The sequence below is a fragment of the Pipistrellus kuhlii genome, unplaced genomic scaffold (genome assembly GCF_014108245.1).
Source record: "Pipistrellus kuhlii isolate mPipKuh1 unplaced genomic scaffold, mPipKuh1.p scaffold_m20_p_12, whole genome shotgun sequence".
NCBI classification, from domain to species: domain Eukaryota; kingdom Metazoa; phylum Chordata; class Mammalia; order Chiroptera; family Vespertilionidae; genus Pipistrellus; species Pipistrellus kuhlii.
In genome coordinates, this window is record NW_023425427.1 from 17,176,528 (window position 1) to 17,193,946 (window position 17,419).

A 17,419-nucleotide genomic window follows, 5' to 3' on the forward strand; every position below is an offset into this window, starting at 1 on the left:
TACTGGGCAGAAACATGGACACCAGTCACAGCCTGTGTGGCCCCTTCCATAGTCTCGGGCTGTGAGAGTGAGCACATGGGGCATGTTCCTGTTTCACCATCACAAAGACAGTGTTATCTGTGCCATCCTGGTGTGCATTTTTCTCACCTTACTGAGCATAGAGTCATTTCACGCACTTTTTAGCTCACTATAGAGAGGATGACATTAACTCAGGAATGAATTCCAACCTTATTAAGTCAAGAATTGACTTTAAAAAAATGAAACATCCCACCTGGCTGAGTATAGACCTAAGAACAAGGAGGTCACAGTTTGATTCCTGGTCAGGGCATATTCCCGGGGTGCATGCTCGATCCCTAGTGTGGGGCATGCAGGAGGCAACTGACCAATTATTCTCTCATCATTAATGTTTCTATCTCTCCCTCTCCCTTCCTCTCTGAAATATATATATATATATATATATATATATATATATATATATATATATATATATATAAAATGAAACATAACTGAAAAGCAAAATTCCTTTTCAACAACTTTATTTCACTAGTTTTGACTTGGAAAACTGTGCCTAATTCCCGCCCAGATCTTTCTACAGGACTGAAGGAGGTGTTCCTCCAGCTGCTGAAAGTACTGCCAGCAGACAGCCTTCAGCTCTGAGCATCCTCAGGAATTACTACAGAGGGCTCTTAAGTAAAAAGAGCAGATTCACCCAACATCATGCCCCCTTCCTCATGGCAGCCCATATCCAGTGACCAATTAATGAGGGATATACATGTCTTGCTCCCACTGGGACAATTCTGCAGCACCATCCCAGTTCCATGGAGTTGGCCAAAGCCGTTGTTGAAACTGCATCGCAGCCCAACTTCCCCCTCTGCCCAGTCCTGCTTCCTTATCCTCCCTCCAGTGTTGATCTCAAGAGCGCTTTCTAATCAACCTCCTGCACACCAATCTCCATCTCAGAGTTTGTTTCCCAGAAAATTCAAACTGTGACACCACACAGACTCCAATGCTTAAGGAACACGTGTTCTCTTTTCATAATCTGTGAACACTGGAAATACTTAGCAAAAATCACGTAGGATAGTTGGGTGAGGCAGTCTAGAGTAGTGTTAGCATCAGAAGTTTTGGAACCAGACCTTGGTTAGATTCCAGCTCCCCTATTTATCATGGTTGCAAACTTGGTTTGTTTTACATTGTAGATATCTTTCTCTGGAATCTGCCCTCACCCTGCCCACTAATTCAATATCTCCTAATCTTTTCCTGGGCATGAAATACATAGAAAATAATGGTATTTGAATGGCACCCTGGGGTAAATGGATGAGTCTATTCACCTGGGGGCTTAGGTCACTACATGTCCTACTTAGTGACCCTGGGGGGCAGGGGCACTGAGCCTGGCATATCTGGAGCTTGTAGCACACCAGCTAGGAAGCCTACCGAAGGCAGAATATCTTCTCCCTTAGCACCCAATTAAAGGACAGTCATGTCCCTTCTCCTGACCACAGATGGTTGGACTTTTGACCAAAATATGGCTCACTATATTTTTCTCTCCAAGGAATTTGGGATTTGGATATAGAGACCCTTGTTAGTTGATAATAGGGCTGGGGAGTGAACCCACAACCTTGGCATATCGGAAAAACGCTCTAACCATCTGAGCTACCCGGCCAGGGTGGCACAGGCCTCTTAAACTGAGAGACCACATAAATCCAGGACTGATAGGGCCATGGTCTTGTAAGACAGAGAAAGCTGGTCTGCAGAAAGAGATGACAAATCAAGTGCATAAAGAGAACTAAACCCACAAGAAAGAGATAGAAGCTGCGATGCATGAGCTAAGACTTGAGGTCATTTTTCTTTCATTTTATGAGAAAATTAAAACTTATAGAAAAGTGGAGAGAATAATAAAATGAATCCTCAGGTATTAATCTCTCAAATTCAACAATGACCAGTTCATGGCCAATCCTGTTCACCCATACCTCCATGGACTACTTCTTCCTCTCCTGAGTTATTCTGAATCAAATCCCAGATTATTATAGCATTTGTAGTGCAGCCTAGGTATCTGGGGTCAGGGGCCTCCTAGGTTTTAAAATCTTTCTTCCTTACCATTTACACTGTGTGTTTGTTTGTTTGTTTGTTTGTTTATTTATAAAATGTTTAGATGTTTTACTGTACCAACATGTGATGCACATTCTAAAATGTTTTAAAAAATAGAAATTAAAATAGATAACAAGAGGATTTGTCCTGCACCATGGTTTCACATCCTCTGGTGAATATCACAGGCTGTAGGTGAGTTCTCACTGACTGAGGACCAGAATGACCCTTCTCCCCGGGTGCTTTCAAAAGCTCAGCAGGATGGGTACGGGGGAAGGAGGGGGAAGAAAGTATCTCTGGCAGGACTTCTGAATAAATTGGATCTTGGGGACATAATCCCGGATGTATAAAGTTTCTAAACTTTGTCACTTTAGTTTCTAAACTTTAAATTACTTCAGGGACTTGTATAATCCCAATAGGAGGGTAGAATTTAAGTGGCTTCATATATGCAATGGACAGTCCTTTGTGGGTTTTACCCAAGGACAAGGAAGCGTAGCTTTAACACATTGCAGACTCCAACTCCTCTGGCTGCTACTTCAAACCAGATTGGCAATTTTTATGACCCTGGACTATTCCCAAACCTCAAAGAAGTAATTTTCTTTATCAACGTATCTACCAGAAAAAGGTAAGAGGGCAATTTTTAAAGAAGGTGTAGACTCTTGTGGTCTCAGCCCTGTTGCTGGCTTCATCCCTTGACTAAGTGGCGTGGGGGTAACTTGAAGGAAGGAGAAAAGGACATCTCATTGGTAGGAGAGAAAGTCCGAGGATGAGAAGTTCAGGAGATCGGTTAGATCCTGGGATGGAATAGCATTAGAATAACCCATTCCAAAGTAAATGTTAGGAAAACAAGACCTGGAGAGGAAAAGGGACTTAATGATTCCCACACGCCGAGTGATTGATGAAGGCCCACTTCTTCTGACAAGTGCTCCAGAGGAGTTTGTCAGGCAAGTGAATGAATGAATGAGGGAAGGAATGAAAGAATGAATGAATGAATAGCTTAGGGGCCTTTAAACTATCAGACAGAACTGTAAATGAAGAAGAAAGTCATATCCAAAAGTATGTGGAAAGAGTAACTGTCAGCAATTGAGGATAAAGGAGACCAGTTAGTTCCCCAAGATCTATGACCCAAAGGGGGGAAAAACACACAAATGAAATATAACACTTCTCACAAAATTGATTAAAATGAATCAGCTATACATGCTATAAGTTGAAGTACATGAGTGATTCCTATCTCGAATTTGATTGGAATATTAAATTCAATCAGGTGACATTTAAAACATCCCTATGGGGTGGCCAAATAACCTCAGGTAGATTTTGATCTAATTCTCTGCATTTTACTTAGAACAGCAGAGAGATTCATCCACGTTGCCAGAGCAGTTCTCCAGCTGCTCAGCAAGGCGTTTCTCCATTGGCTTTCTGACCAATTTAGGCGTCAGATAATCATGAAGCTGGCTTTCTGAGTTCCTGAAGACGACAGAGTAAATGCAGCATGGACAGGTCCAATCAGACCTCCCCAGGGGTGGGGTTCATTCTCCTGGGCCTCTCTGCTCACCCAAAGCTGGTGAGTACATTCTTTGTGCTCATCCTGCTGATGTACCTGGTGATCCTGCTGGGTAACGGGGTCCTCATCCTGGTGACCATCTCTGACCCCCACCTGCACACCCCCATGTACTTCTTCCTGGGGAACCTCTCCTTCCTGGACATCTGCTACACAACCTCCTCCGTGCCCCTCATTCTGGACAGCTTCCTGACCCCCAGGAAGACCATCCCCTTCTCGGCCTGCACCGTGCAGATGTTTCTCTCCTTTGCTATGGGGGCCACGGAGTGTGTGCTTCTGGGCATGATGGCGTTTGACCGCTATGTGGCCATCTGCAAACCCCTTAGGTATCCTGAGATCATGAGCAAGGCTGCCTACGTGCCCATGGCTGCAGGCTCCTGGGCAGCTGGAAGCTCCACTGCCATGGTACAGACATCCCTAGCAATGCGACTGCCCTTCTGTGGGGACAACATCATCAACCACTTTACCTGTGAGATCCTGGCTGTCCTGAAGCTGGCCTGTGCCGACATCTCCATCAATGTGATCAGTATGACAGTGGCCAACGTGGTCTTCGTAGGCATCCCACTCCTGTTCATCTCTTTCTCCTACGTGTTCATCATGGCCGCCATCCTGAGGATCCCCTCAGCAGAGGGGAGGAGAAAGACCTTCTCCACCTGCTCTGCCCACCTCACCGTGGTGGTCGTCTTCTACGGGACCATCCTCTTCATGTACGGGAAACCCAAATCCAAGGACCCTCAGGGGGCAGACAAACAGGACCTTTCAGACAAGCTCATCTCCCTCTTCTATGGGGTGGTGACCCCCATGTTCAACCCCATCATCTACAGCCTGAGGAACAAGGACGTGAAAGCCGCTGTGAAGAACCTGGTATTTCCCAAACATTTCGCCCAGTGATGGAGGACAAGTCCCGATGGACCTCTGCTCTCTAGCTTCTCCCACCTGAGAATCTCAGAGTTCAAGATGAAGGGCCAACTACATCAAAGGTGACACAGGCAAGTCTAATTCCACAGAATGGCTCTGTGTGAACAGAAAACGTTTTATGAGACTTTTCCCCACCTCATTCTACAAGCAGTTCTACAACAGTATGTTCCTATTGGCAAAGCCTCATAGTTCTCTATCTCTGTGATGCATAGTGAACAAATCGATGTCAAGAAAAAGCAGCTCTTCAAGTTTTATTGTTTAACTGATAAAAAGCTCTAGTCTGAAGATCTGTAACTCAATGGCTCTTTGGCTTCTTTCTTTGAATATATTTGAATGGGTCCTTATTTTATGCTACCTTTCAACTCTTCCTGTTCCATATTAAATAGTAGAATATTTTTATCTTTATCCTCATTGTTTCTTTTTCCTTATTAATTCTTAAAACTGTTTCCTAAAAATTTCCCTTCTTATGTCTCCATAATTAATCCCTTTCCCTTCTCCTTAATCAAAGTCCCCATCAGAAAATCAGTCATACTCTTGGAGCAGAGAGAGTAATGAGGAAAATGTAGCAAAAAGATGCAAGTCAAAGGTTCAGGCTTTTTGTCTTTTCAGTTTTTAAAAATGCTATTCATCTCTGGGTTCTGTCCCTAGATATCAATGGCCTCCGATGGGTCATCAGAGTAATGTGGGGACTGATATGTGTCAAGGAGATCAGGTTAATCCATTAATCATCTGACCTTGGTTGACCAAGCATGCAGCCAAGCGGAATCATCACTCACTTTCTACCTAAGAATCTCCAAAGCCACAGATAGGTCAGAGGGAGATGGAAGTGATGCTCACTAGGAGACATCTAAGAATCACCCGCATAATTGATGAGGAATTCCAAGCCAGCTCTCAAGAGTAATCAATCTAGAAGTCCAGAGCAAAGAGTGAGCAGAATGGAAAAACACTCTGATAGTTCATCTAGATTTTTAATCCAATAGAGAAGAAACAAACTAACAACCCAAACAATCAGTCTTTGCTGAGAAAGAGTTATTGCAGGAAGATGGTGTAAATGTTGAAGAAAATTCTCAATAGTATTCTCAGTGAAATTCAAGATAAACTGTTTTGGGGAACAGGAATACTATCATATTATTACACTTACTCAAATGTATTATTTCAACTTCACAGTTTGAGGTCAGTGATGTTTCATGCTTTTATTCGAGTGACCAAAACCCCAATGAGATCTTTAAGCTGAAATTCTGAATGGAGACAGATGGAGGTAGAAGATGGTAGAGGGAATAGGGTTGTGCTAGCTCAGATTGCCCTTCATCTCCACCACCCTCCCCCCCGGTCCCCACCCCGGGTTCCTCAATCCAGAGTCACCACCCAACTCAAACGGGATCCATACCATTGTCGCCAAGAAAATTAGAAATTTTATAAGAATATTTTTGCTCCATACCCAGAAATAAATTTCAGAATCTTAGGGGGGAAAATATAAGAAAAAATAAATTACCCAGTTAATCATTAAAGAGATAAACAACCTAAAACACCAACCATCTACTAAGAAATTGAGAAATTGTCACGCCAGGGCCAGAGTTTCACAGATGAATGTTATTAAATATTCAGAACACAGAAGGTTTTAATACTGTTCAAATAATTACAGAGCATACAGCAAGATTATCTTCCAAATTCCTTTAACCAGCCAACAAAACATTGATATTAAAACATGAGAGCCGGGACCGGTTTGGCTCAGTGGATAGAGCGTCGGCCTGCGGACTGAAGGGTCCAGGGTTCGATTCCAGGCAAGGGCATGTGCCTGGTTGCGGGCACATCCCCAGTAGGGGGTGTGCAAGAGGCAGCTGATTGATGATTCTCTCTCGTCGATGTTTCTGACTCTCTATCCCTCTCTCTTCCTCTCTGTAAAAAATCAATAAAATATATTTAAAAAAACACACATGAGAAACATGTACTATACTGATGCTGCTCTTGTGATTTTTGTGAGATGATACAATGCCTATTTGGTGAGATGAAGTGAGGTGAATGTCGTAGGCATCATGATGTCATGCTAGGTTACTATTGACTTTCTAATGAAAGATCATAAGGAGGATCAACCATCTGCTTTTGTTTTTGAGAGTATATGGGTTCTTCACTCTGTACACTACACCTGGCTTCAGCATATGCCCTGCAGCATTGCCACATAGTACCAGACTTAATCTGTCCTTCCTTGTTTTATGCCTTGGTGCCTTTGTACTTTATTATTATTTTTTTTAATCCTCACCCAAGAATATTTTCCCATTGACTTTATAGAGAGTGGAAGAGAGAGGGAAAGACAAAGAGAAACATCGATGTGAGAGAAACACATTGATGCATGCACCCTGACCCGGGCCCAGGTTGGGGAGGATCCTGCAAGCCGGGCATGTGCTCTTGTCGGGAATGGAACCCAGGACCCTTTGGTGAGCGGCCAATACTCTATCCATTTAGCCAAGCTGGCCAGGACTGTACTTTAATGAATGTAGGTTCTATTGGGCATCTTCTTCAGAAGAGCCTGGTTTTATCACAATTATAGACTTGCTTTGGATGCTATCCTGTCTACTTAGTCAAATTCAGCTCAGCAGCCATAGGCAGATGCAGTCTTACTCTCCAGTAACTGTTATAATGTCAGTCCAAACCTACTCCTGAGTCTGTGCCACCCCTCACTCGCAGTAAAGCAGTGATCTCGGTGTCACTCCTTTCAGGGGATCCTTGCTGAAGTCTCTGTACAGGCTCCATGCTTTCCAGCACAGCACATGGCTGTCAGTCGAAATGCATTTTGTGTTTGTCTCTTATCCAAACAGGTCATGCCTTTTCTATCTTAACTAAACACATATTGCTCACTGTGGCCACAACTTTTGCAGCTTAAGTTCAACAGCAAAACTAGCCATAACTTCTTTGTCCTTCACAATTCCATCCATTGAAGATTTGTTCTTAGTGTAGATCTTAGCAACCTCAGCATACTATTTTTTTTCTTTAAGCTGAAAACTTTTACCTTTTCACTTAAAGGGAGCACTTTATGGTTCCTCTTTGGCATATCCAAACTGTAGCATCACTACTTTTGTGCTTTGGGGCCATGATTAAGTAAAATAAGTTTGTTTGTTTTTAACACAAGCACTACGAACTGTGACAGTCCATCTGCTGCCTGAGATGGCAACTGTGATTACTCATTTGGGTCCAATGTCCTGCATCTTTCAACATTGTATTGTGGATAAATTTATCGCACTACTCAGACGGGCACACAATTTAAAACTTATTAATGATTTCTGAAACTTTACATTCAATCTTTTTGGATTGTAGTTGACTATGGGTAACTGGAACGGTGGAAAGTGAAACTGCGGATAATGAGGGAAGGACTACTGTACGCAGCTTTATGGTGCTGGACTGGAACTCTAAACCATTATTCCTACTTTGCCAGCTGGCTCCCTAAGGGTGCTGCCCATAGTGAGCGCTAGATGGGGAGTGAAGGCTGGAGTGGGGAGGGAGGGACTTGCTCCTTCCCGTTGCTTCCTGTTCCCGCCCAGGTTGCCCCAGCAATGCCCTGAGTGAGGCCGGAAGCAGCGGCAGTGCTTCCTGCTCAATTGGGTCCAACGCCCTGCATCTTGCCACATTCTCAGAACCAGGCTCATTGTTCTGGGTCTCGGTTCCAAAAGGCCCCTCCTCAAAACATCCACATAAACTCCATAGGAATCAAAGATTAAAACATAAAACAGTGAAAAAGCCCGTTCTGGGTGAGAGGGAAGAGTGAGAAGAATTCTGAAAAGGGCCAGTTTATTCTGTAGAATCCATGATGCTTCACGACCCAGCCTCCATCCCGCTACTCTGCTCTCCTAACACAAGCGGCTCAGGCTCAAAGAATGGGGGTGGTGTTCTGGCTCAGTTGGGGCCCTAAACGATGGAAGGATGGAACAGGTACAGGAATTTTAAGCCTCTGTGTGAGGAGGTCCTGGAGACAAGGGCAGGAAAAAGAAGGAATGCTGTGGTACCAAGAGGGTTAGAGTGGTGATTCCGGGCCATAGGGGGGCAGGGCTGTGGCTTCCATGTCAGGGTCACTGGAAGAGCTGGGTGTTGGGGGAGGGGGTGTCTGGCCCTGAGCAGAGGGTGCCCCAAGCTTCACTAGCCTTTGCAGTTTAGGGCCCAGTAAAGGACTCTCAACTGGCTGCTGCCTCACACACCAATCCAGATGGGCAGATTGCAGTGCCTGCCTCACTCTCAGGATGGCAGCTGTCTAAAGAGTGCCAGCTGCAGGGCACCCAGCAGCTGGACAGAAGAGCAATCAGAAGCCAGAGAAGCTTGTGTAGTTGAACCACTAGACTCTAATGAGTTTGCCGACCACTGCTGTAAGGCATTATCCTTACCCAGAAGTTTTGACTTCAGGTTTTAGACATTAATACATTATTAAAATGTGTTTTAAGTGTTTTTCCCTAAGGCAGTGGTCAGCAAACTCATTAGTCAACAGACCGGCAAACCACAGGTCGTGAGCCACAGTTTGCCGACCACTGCACTAGAACAAAAACACACCGAGAGCATTCCAGGAGAGTCAAGTCCAGCACAAAAGTCTTTCCAATAAGAAGGCAGATTGGACACTTGTACACAGCGAAGTTTGGAAGCAAAACATGATCTGATGCAATTGGAGGAGAATGCAAGATCTGGGGTAGGTGGAGTGGGGAGTGAATAACAAAGACTTGAAAGTGTTCGGAGGAGGAAGTGCCAGGATTTGAATCCAATCTGTCTGACTGGGAAACCCACGCCCTCCGGGCTCTGGCAGCACCAGGCTTGGCTTCCAGTGGGAACCAGGGGTGGGTTAGCGTGAGACCAGACCCAGCCAGCACTCAGGAGGTTTCAGAAGAAAATGGAAAGACGAGCAAGATTCTGTTCTTTCTTCCAGAAAGATGTCCTCTGCCCAACCAGACCCAGTTCCTCCTTTAACACAACAGCCGCTATGCTGACTCAGCGGGCAGAGGCAGGCCTCAGCCCTGTTTCTTTATAAGTCACCAAGCAAGGCCACTTCAGAAAACCCTGAAACAGCTTTGTGGAAGCACTAAGACGTTCAGCCCTCACACACCCTGGGGCCCTCAAATCTGGCCGAAAGAAAACACGGGGAGAATTTAGGGTCAGGGCCCTGGCAAAAGGGTAGGGGGTGGCAGAGGCCAGGCTCGTGCCACACTTCATAAGGATTTAGCTGACGGTTACCAAGTGCAGACCCCATAAAGATGTTTGGTTTGCTGCCTCTTTCTGATCCCTCCCCCCTCAGCTATGCACGTCCCCCACGTAAGGACAGTTTAGGAATGACTTGCTGGCCAACGGCTTTGAAAGATTCTACCACTTTTCAGACCGTGACTTTCTTTTTTCCACATGACCATGTTTTCCAACCTATAGGAGGAAGCTTGATATTTTAAAACTATTCTGCATCTTGCTAAAATCTTTCAAGTCAGAGAAAAGATTTTGGTGGGGTTTTTTGTTTTGTTTTTAATCTTCACCCAAGGATATACTTTCCTTTGTTTTTCCTTTTAGAGAAAGTGGAAGGGATGGAGGGAGGGAAAACGAGGGAGAGAAGGAGAGAGAGAGAGAAACATCAATGTAAGAGAGACACATAGATTGGTTGCCTCTCACACGAGCCCCAACAAGGCCTAGGAATTGAATATGCCTTTGACCAGGAATCAAACCAGTGACCCTTTAGTATGTGAACTAGCACTTGAACTACTGAACAACACTGGACAGAGCCAGTGTTGGAGGGAAAAAATTTTTTTTTTCAGGGAAAAGATTTTAATTGGGTAGTCTTATTACATGGAATCTGAGGCTGGTACAGAGAGTCCAAGTGTGTGGTCTACCTGCTCAACAGGTTATCGAGGGACCCACTTTTATATATATAGGCCCAGTGAACGAAATCATGCACCAGTGGGGTCCCTCAGCCTGGCCTATGGGATCGGGCCAAAACCGGCTCTCCAACGCCCCTCGAGGGGTCCCAGATTGCAAGAGGGTGCAAGCCAGGCCGAGGGACCCCACTGGTGCATGATCGGGGCAGGGAGGGACGCAGGAGGTTGGCCATCTGGGCAGGAACTGCAGGAGGGCTCCAGGGCATGTCTGGCCCATCTCACTCAGTTTCAATCAGCCAGACTCCAGCAGCAAGCTAACCTACAGGTTGGAGCATCTGCCCCTGGTGGTCAGTGCTTGTCATAGTGAGCAGTTGAGCGACCTTAGCATATCATTAGCATATTATGCTTTGATTGATTGGACGGCCCACCAATCAACCAGACACTAAGCATATTAGGTTTTTATTATATAGAAATTGATTTCAGAGAGGAAGCAAGAGGGAGAGAGAGATAGAAACATCAATGATGAGAGAGAATCATTGATCAGCTGCCTCCTGCACACTCCCTATTGGGGGTTGAGCAACCCAAACATGTGCCCTGACTGGTTCACAGGTTGACATTCAATCACTGAGCCACACTGGCCAGGCCCCACTTCTTTCTTTTTTACTCCACTCTCCCCTAATCCGTTGTTTTCATTCAGATAATCAGAGCTAGTCACCACTTTATTTTACACACTTCATCCCAAAGAAAGGGGTACTGAGAAGGAATGGACAGTTTTTATCTCAAGGACTTGACCCAAAAGTTGAAAACATCATTTCCACTCAATTATATTGACCAACATTTAGTCATGTGGTCATACCCAGAAGCAAAGGATGGTGGGAAATATCATGGTTAGCTGGGAAGCCATAAACTCAGTTAAAATTTAGGGGTTTCTATTAGTGAAAGGGAAAAATGGAAAATTGATATTGAAAGATTATTGGTCTCTGTCACAATAACATTTGTTTCATGAATGACTGCTGGATCATGGCTAGAGGCTGACTAGATGATTAGGAATGCTTGGAAAAGTGGTTTGATCACTCTGGAAGGTGATTAGCTTAGGGCTGTGGTCAGCAAACTGCAGCTCGAGAGCCACATTCGGCTCTTTGGCCTCTTGAGTGTGACTCTCCCACAAAACACCACTTCCCAGAAGAGTCTATTTTGAAGAAGTGGCATTAGAAGAAGTTTAAGTTTAGAAAATTTGGCTCTCAAAAAAAATTTCAATTGTTGTACTATTGATATTTGGCTCTGTTGACTAATAAGTTTGCCCATCACTGGCTTAGGGGATATATTGGCTGTTAGAGGATGAATAAAGTTTATAACTGATTAGGTTTGAGGAAAGGAAGACCATGGAGTATGTCAAGATTGACTAATTGTATTTGGTCATGTTGATTGAATTAGTTGGTAAGATAAGAACTTTGATAAGACATACAATTCCTGGTTTAATATAAAAATACAAATAAAGGGTTCAGCTATAAGTTTGGTCATTTTGAGACAGTAACCTTTTTTAGCCAAATATTAAATGTTTGGAGTAAAATTTGGTTATATTTAGTTATTTTTTTAAAGTGTTAAAGTGTTCCATTCTCTCTCCTGCCTTCCCTTGTGCATTGTATGTCAGTGTCAATATTCATTCCACTTGAGGTCCAGCTGGTCTCTTAAAAAGCCAGCCACAAATAGCTCTCAATAGTACCTCTCGGAAGACACCAAAGAAGTAAATCCGATCCCAAGTAAAATGCCAATATTTTCACCAGTTAGGAATTGCAGGAATTTAGTCATAGAATTTGAAAGTAAATTGAAGTCTCTTTTTAGCCATTTTTTGTTTTTAGTAGAGACCAAGATCCCATTCATTGGGAAATGTTTTCATAGGCATGAATGCATGTGTTTGATCCAGGAATAATAAATGATTGACTATTACCCAGCAGCAGGGTGGGGTGGGATTCCTGACACTTTTTTTTTTTAAGCAAAGGAAAAAACAACTGAACAGAAATTTGTTCTTTCAACAGCTTTTCTTGGAAATGTAGATGAAAGAGACTAGGGTTGGTTGTTATTTTTTTTAACTTTCATTGCAATAATTAAAAATATGATTGCACAAAGCTAGAGGGAATGCTGTTTTAAGTCAGTGTAAGTTATCTGACCTAGATGTTGCCATCAACTAACAAGGCATCTTCAGTTTATTAACTTTTTTATCTTAATGGGTTCTGAGTTCAAATGTTTTCTTTTCAAATGTAAATATTGGCTTTTGCTAATTTGAAATTCTTCAGCTTTGACTTGAGTATGCACAGAAAAGATTGCTTTTGTTGGAGGTAGCTGGAAAATCCAGTGCTGGAATTTAAAAACAGCTAATGTGTTTTAAGACATTACATTGCATTGTACAAACCTTTTCCATGTAGAATAAAATCTAAAATTGTTTTAAAATAAAACTTTGATGCTAAGCATCACAAAAGAAAGGTTTGTTTCATTTCAAAAGTACTCTAGCCGAAACCGGTTTGGCTCAGTGGTAGAGTCTGCAGACTAAAAGGTCCCAGGTTCAATTCCGGTCAAGGGCATGTACATTAGTTGCAGGCACATCCCCGGTAGGGGGTGTGCAAGAGGCAGCTGGTCCATGTTTCTCTTTCATTGACGTTTCTAGCTCGCTCTCTCTCTCTCTCTCCCTTTCTCTCTGTAAAAAATCAATAAAATATATTTTTAAAAATAAAATAATAATAAAAAGTACTCTAGCCAAAACCGGTTTGGCTCAATGGATAGAGCATCGGCTTGGGGACTGAAGGGACCCAGGTTCAATTCTGGTCAAGGGCATGTACCTTGGTTGTGGGCATATCCCCAGTGGGGGGTGTGCAAGAGGCAGCTGATCGATGACTCTCTCTCATCGATGTTTCTAACTCTCTATCTCTCTCCCTTCCTCTCTGTACAAAATCAATAAAATATATTTTTTAAAAAAAGAATGTTAAGTGTTATATACATTTTATCACAATAAAAACTACATCAATTTAGTCTTATAAAAATGTGAATCCAGGGATTAGAAAATAATTTCTCTTCTTGAAGAATAAACACACTTTTTAAATTTTTATTCCTTTTTAGAATGGCATTTTTTTCAAGTTCTTTTTCTTAGAATCTTTATTGTTGAAAGTATTACATATGTCCTCCTTTTTCCCTGTTGACCCTCTCCAGCCTGCCCCTGCCCCCCACCATGGGCCTTCACCACCCTATTGTCTGTGTCCATGGGTTATGCATTTATGCATACCAGTACAAGTTCTTTGGTTGATCACCTCCCACCCATTCACCCTCTGAGATTCCACACTCTGTTCTGTGCTTCCATGTCTCCAGATCCACTCCGTTCATCAATTTATTTTGTTAATTAGATTCCATGTATGAGTGAGATCATGTGATACTTGTCTTTCCCTGACTTATTTCTCTTAGCATGATACTCTCCATGTCTCTCCATGCTGTCTCAAAGGGTAAGAGATTTTTTTTTTTTTACTGCTGCACAGTATTCCATGGTATAAATGTATCACAGCTTTTTTATTCACTTATCTACTGATGGGCACTTGAGCTATTTCCAGATCTTAAATTGAGCACACATTTTTTAAAGATAAAAAATAAAAATCCATCCTCTTAGTTACCCTGAACAGCAAATTTATGTTTTCTTTTAAATGTATTTTATCTTTGAATTTACAAAGTCAAAAAGAAAAATAATAAATTAAAATTATCATTAGAAAATTACAGCAAGCATTGCCATCAGACCGTGAAGTGTGACGGTTTCTCATGAGTCCTCACGGTCCCCAGGAACAAGATCCCACTAGTCAGTCAAGAGCCATTCCATGTTGCAGAAACCCTCAGCTGGGTACCCTCTACAGCACACCCGATTGCTCTCCCACATCTGTCTTGCATCCTAGGAGCATAATCTGAATTTTCAGTCCCTTTGGCCAAAAATCTCAGGAGCTTTTCCATATAAAATAAAAGCAGCAAGCAGACAAAAACAATAACGCAATTCTAACAGAATCCCATTACAATCTAGGGTCAAGGTGGCCAGTTTGTTGACAAAATTAAACACCTCATCTTTGGCATTCACTGTTTTTCATTTTCTATTGCCTGGAAAATAACCGACAATACCCAATTACCTCTAAAACGTCAAGCCCCATAGAAATTATTTAATTCTTGCAGTGTCCCCTATATACTCATTCCACCATGCCTGTCTCCAACCCAGAGCAAGCTCCAAGGGCTTAGGGATGAGGTCTCCCTGTGTCCTCTGACCTGAGGCCTTTCAGAAGGCCAACCTCCAGGAAACTCATCTTTTTAATTAAAAATATGTTTTTATGGATTTCAGAGAGGAAGGGAGAGGGAGAGGGAGAGATAGAAACAGCAATGATGATAGGCTGCCTCCTGCACACCCCCTACTATCATCAAATATCTAGTCATTTCCAAATCTGAAATTTCCAGTTGTCTCAGAGATTGTGCCTCTGTATCTGGTCATGTTGATTGAATTAGTTGGTAAGATAAGCACTTTGATAAGACATACAATTCCTGGTTTAATATAAAAATACAAATAAAGGGTTCAGCTATAAGTTTGGTCATTTTGAGACAGTAACCTTTTAGTCATAGAATTTGAAAGTAAATTGAAGTCTCTTTTTAGCCATTTTTTGTTTTTAGTAGAGACCAAGATCCCTGCGGATCAGCATGCTAGACCTTCTCATTACCTCCAAGAGGGAGACAGGCTGGACTTCTGTCCACATGTTGCAGGTGAGAAGCCGGAGACTCTGAGAAGGAATGGAACTCCTCTTGCTCAAAGGGTGAGCCAGGGCTCTGGACCCAAACCTCTCCTTCGGATGCCCAGGCCAAGGCTAGTCTTTCCATGTCCCCCTTGGTTACTGCTTTCAATCCAAACGATGGTTTGTTTTGAGAGTACAGGATAACACAAGCCCGGCGTCGGAGGTTTGGACAAAAACCAAAGCAGCGTTAGAAGGAATTATATCCTCTGGGTTTAACGGCTCTAAACGGTTGGAAGTAATTTCCCTCTGTTTGATCATTTTTATCCACAGATATTTTTATGAGACTAAGATTATAGGTGTACAGTTATACCTATGATTCACTTAATTTTATATCATATCCATCCCTGCTGTGTTAATATTATAAAAAACCTTTGTTGATGTCATTTTAATGTGTGAATTTTTAATTCCACAAATATGCCATAATTATTATTATTTTAATAAATCTTTATTGTTCATATTATTACAAATGTTCCTCATTCCCCCCCCCACCTCCATTGCTCCCCTCCACCAGGTTCCCACCCCACCCTCTGCCCTTTCCCCACCCCCCATTGTCCTCATCCATAGGTGCACAGTTTATGTTCAGTCTCTTCCCACACCCCCCTCTCCCCTTTTCCCTGAGAATCATCAGTTCACTCCCCTTTCATACTTCTGATTCTATTATATTTACCAGTTAATATTGTTCATCAGATTTTTTTTTTAATTCCCTTGGTTTTTAGATTCACTTGTTGATAGTTACGTATTTGTTGTTCATAGTTTTTATCTTTATTTACTTTCTCTTCCGAAAGAACCCCCTTCAGCAATTTATATAATTCTGGTTTGGCGGTGATGAACTCCTTTAGCTTTTTTTTATTAGTGGAGCTCTTTATCTGGCCTTCGATTCTGAGTGATAGCTTTGCTGGGTAGATTATTTTTGGCTGTAGGTTCTTGCTATTCATCACCTTGAATATTTCTTGGCATTCCCGTCTGGCCTGCATGGTTTCTGTTGAGAAATTAGCTGACAATCGTATGGGTGCTTCTTTATAGGTAACTACCCGCTTAGCTCTTGCTGCTTTTAATATTCTCTCTTTGTCTTTTGCTCTTGGAATTTTAATTATGATGTGTCTTGATATGGTCCTCTTTGGATCCCTTTTGTTTGAGGTTCTGTGTGCTTCCTGGACTTGTAAGTCTATTTCTTTCACCAGGTGGGGGAAGTTTTCTGTCACTATTTCTTTCAATATGTTTTCGGTATCTTGCTCTCTCATTTTCTGGGTCCCCCATAATTCTGATGTTGGTTCTGTGGCCGCCTTTTCGCGCGCACAGTTCTCTGTACCTTCACAGTTCCTGAGGTTCAGCGTACCTTCTTTCTCCTTCCCAGACAGTAGACCTCCCCTCAGCTAGCTGTCCGGCGCTTCAGGGTGATGTTTCCCCTGTTTTTCAGTTCTAAATTCAAATTTGTTGTGGTAGTCTGCATTCGGGTGTCTACCCTATGCAGCCATCTTGGTTTCTCCTCTCCATATGCCATAATTATTGAGTTGCCATAAATTGGTGGACAGTTACTTTGTTTCCAATGTTTCTCTTGTAAATAATGATAAGATGAACATCTTTGTTCAGAAAACTCGATCCACTTTGGTTATTTTCTTAGGACTGGCTTGTAGAAGGGGATTGCTGGTTCAACGGGTACATTGAACAACCTGCACACTCTCATCAGCAAGTGCTCAAGGAAATCACTCTAAAGTTGATACGACTGTCCTTCAGAAGCAAAGTAACTTCTAAATTAGTTAAATAAATTTAACAGAAAATTGAACTCTTTAATTTCTCAAAGTCATGCTTTGAACGTATATTTCGTATGCCTGACAGCTTTGGTGGGTATAAAACTTGCTACACGTGAACATACAAAATTCCTGGATGCCCCTGGAGTGAGGGAAATGCTCCTACTGTATCGAAGCTGCCCAGCAGCAGAGGGTCACAGAAAGGGCCTCACAGCAACCTGGCCGGCCCAGCCCATCCTCTGAAATCCAGACTTGAATAAGCACCTGTCCGTTCTTGGACATAAAATAGAATCTTCTAACGTAACAAGTCCTAAATAGAATCCTGTGTGCCAGTGCCCCTCTTACAACTGTGCCAGCCTCAACTTTTACCGTCAGTAAATGGGGGCACCATCACCCACCAATTGCCCAGGCCAAAAACCTATGCACCATCCATCCTTGATTACCTTCCCTCAGCCTCCTCATCCAATGCACCAGGGAGTCCTGTCTGCC

The 17,419-nt window shown here is 42.8% G+C and overlaps 1 protein-coding gene across 1 annotated transcript; it reads left to right on the forward strand.

The window, feature by feature from the left end:
• Positions 1 to 3,513: 3,513 nt before the first annotated feature.
• Positions 3,514 to 4,785, forward strand: LOC118716333 (olfactory receptor 13C7-like). The gene has a single exon (XM_036433397.2). It carries the CDS (start codon positions 3,572 to 3,574, stop codon positions 4,529 to 4,531), a length of 960 nt encoding a protein of 319 aa, XP_036289290.1. The 5' UTR covers positions 3,514 to 3,571; the 3' UTR covers positions 4,532 to 4,785.
• The last annotated feature ends 12,634 nt before the right edge of the window (positions 4,786 to 17,419 follow it).

Coding starts and splice junctions, on each gene's coding strand:
- LOC118716333 (XM_036433397.2), top strand. CDS start 3,572: ATGGACAGGTCCAATCAGACCTCCCCAGGGGTGGGGTTCATTCTCCTG.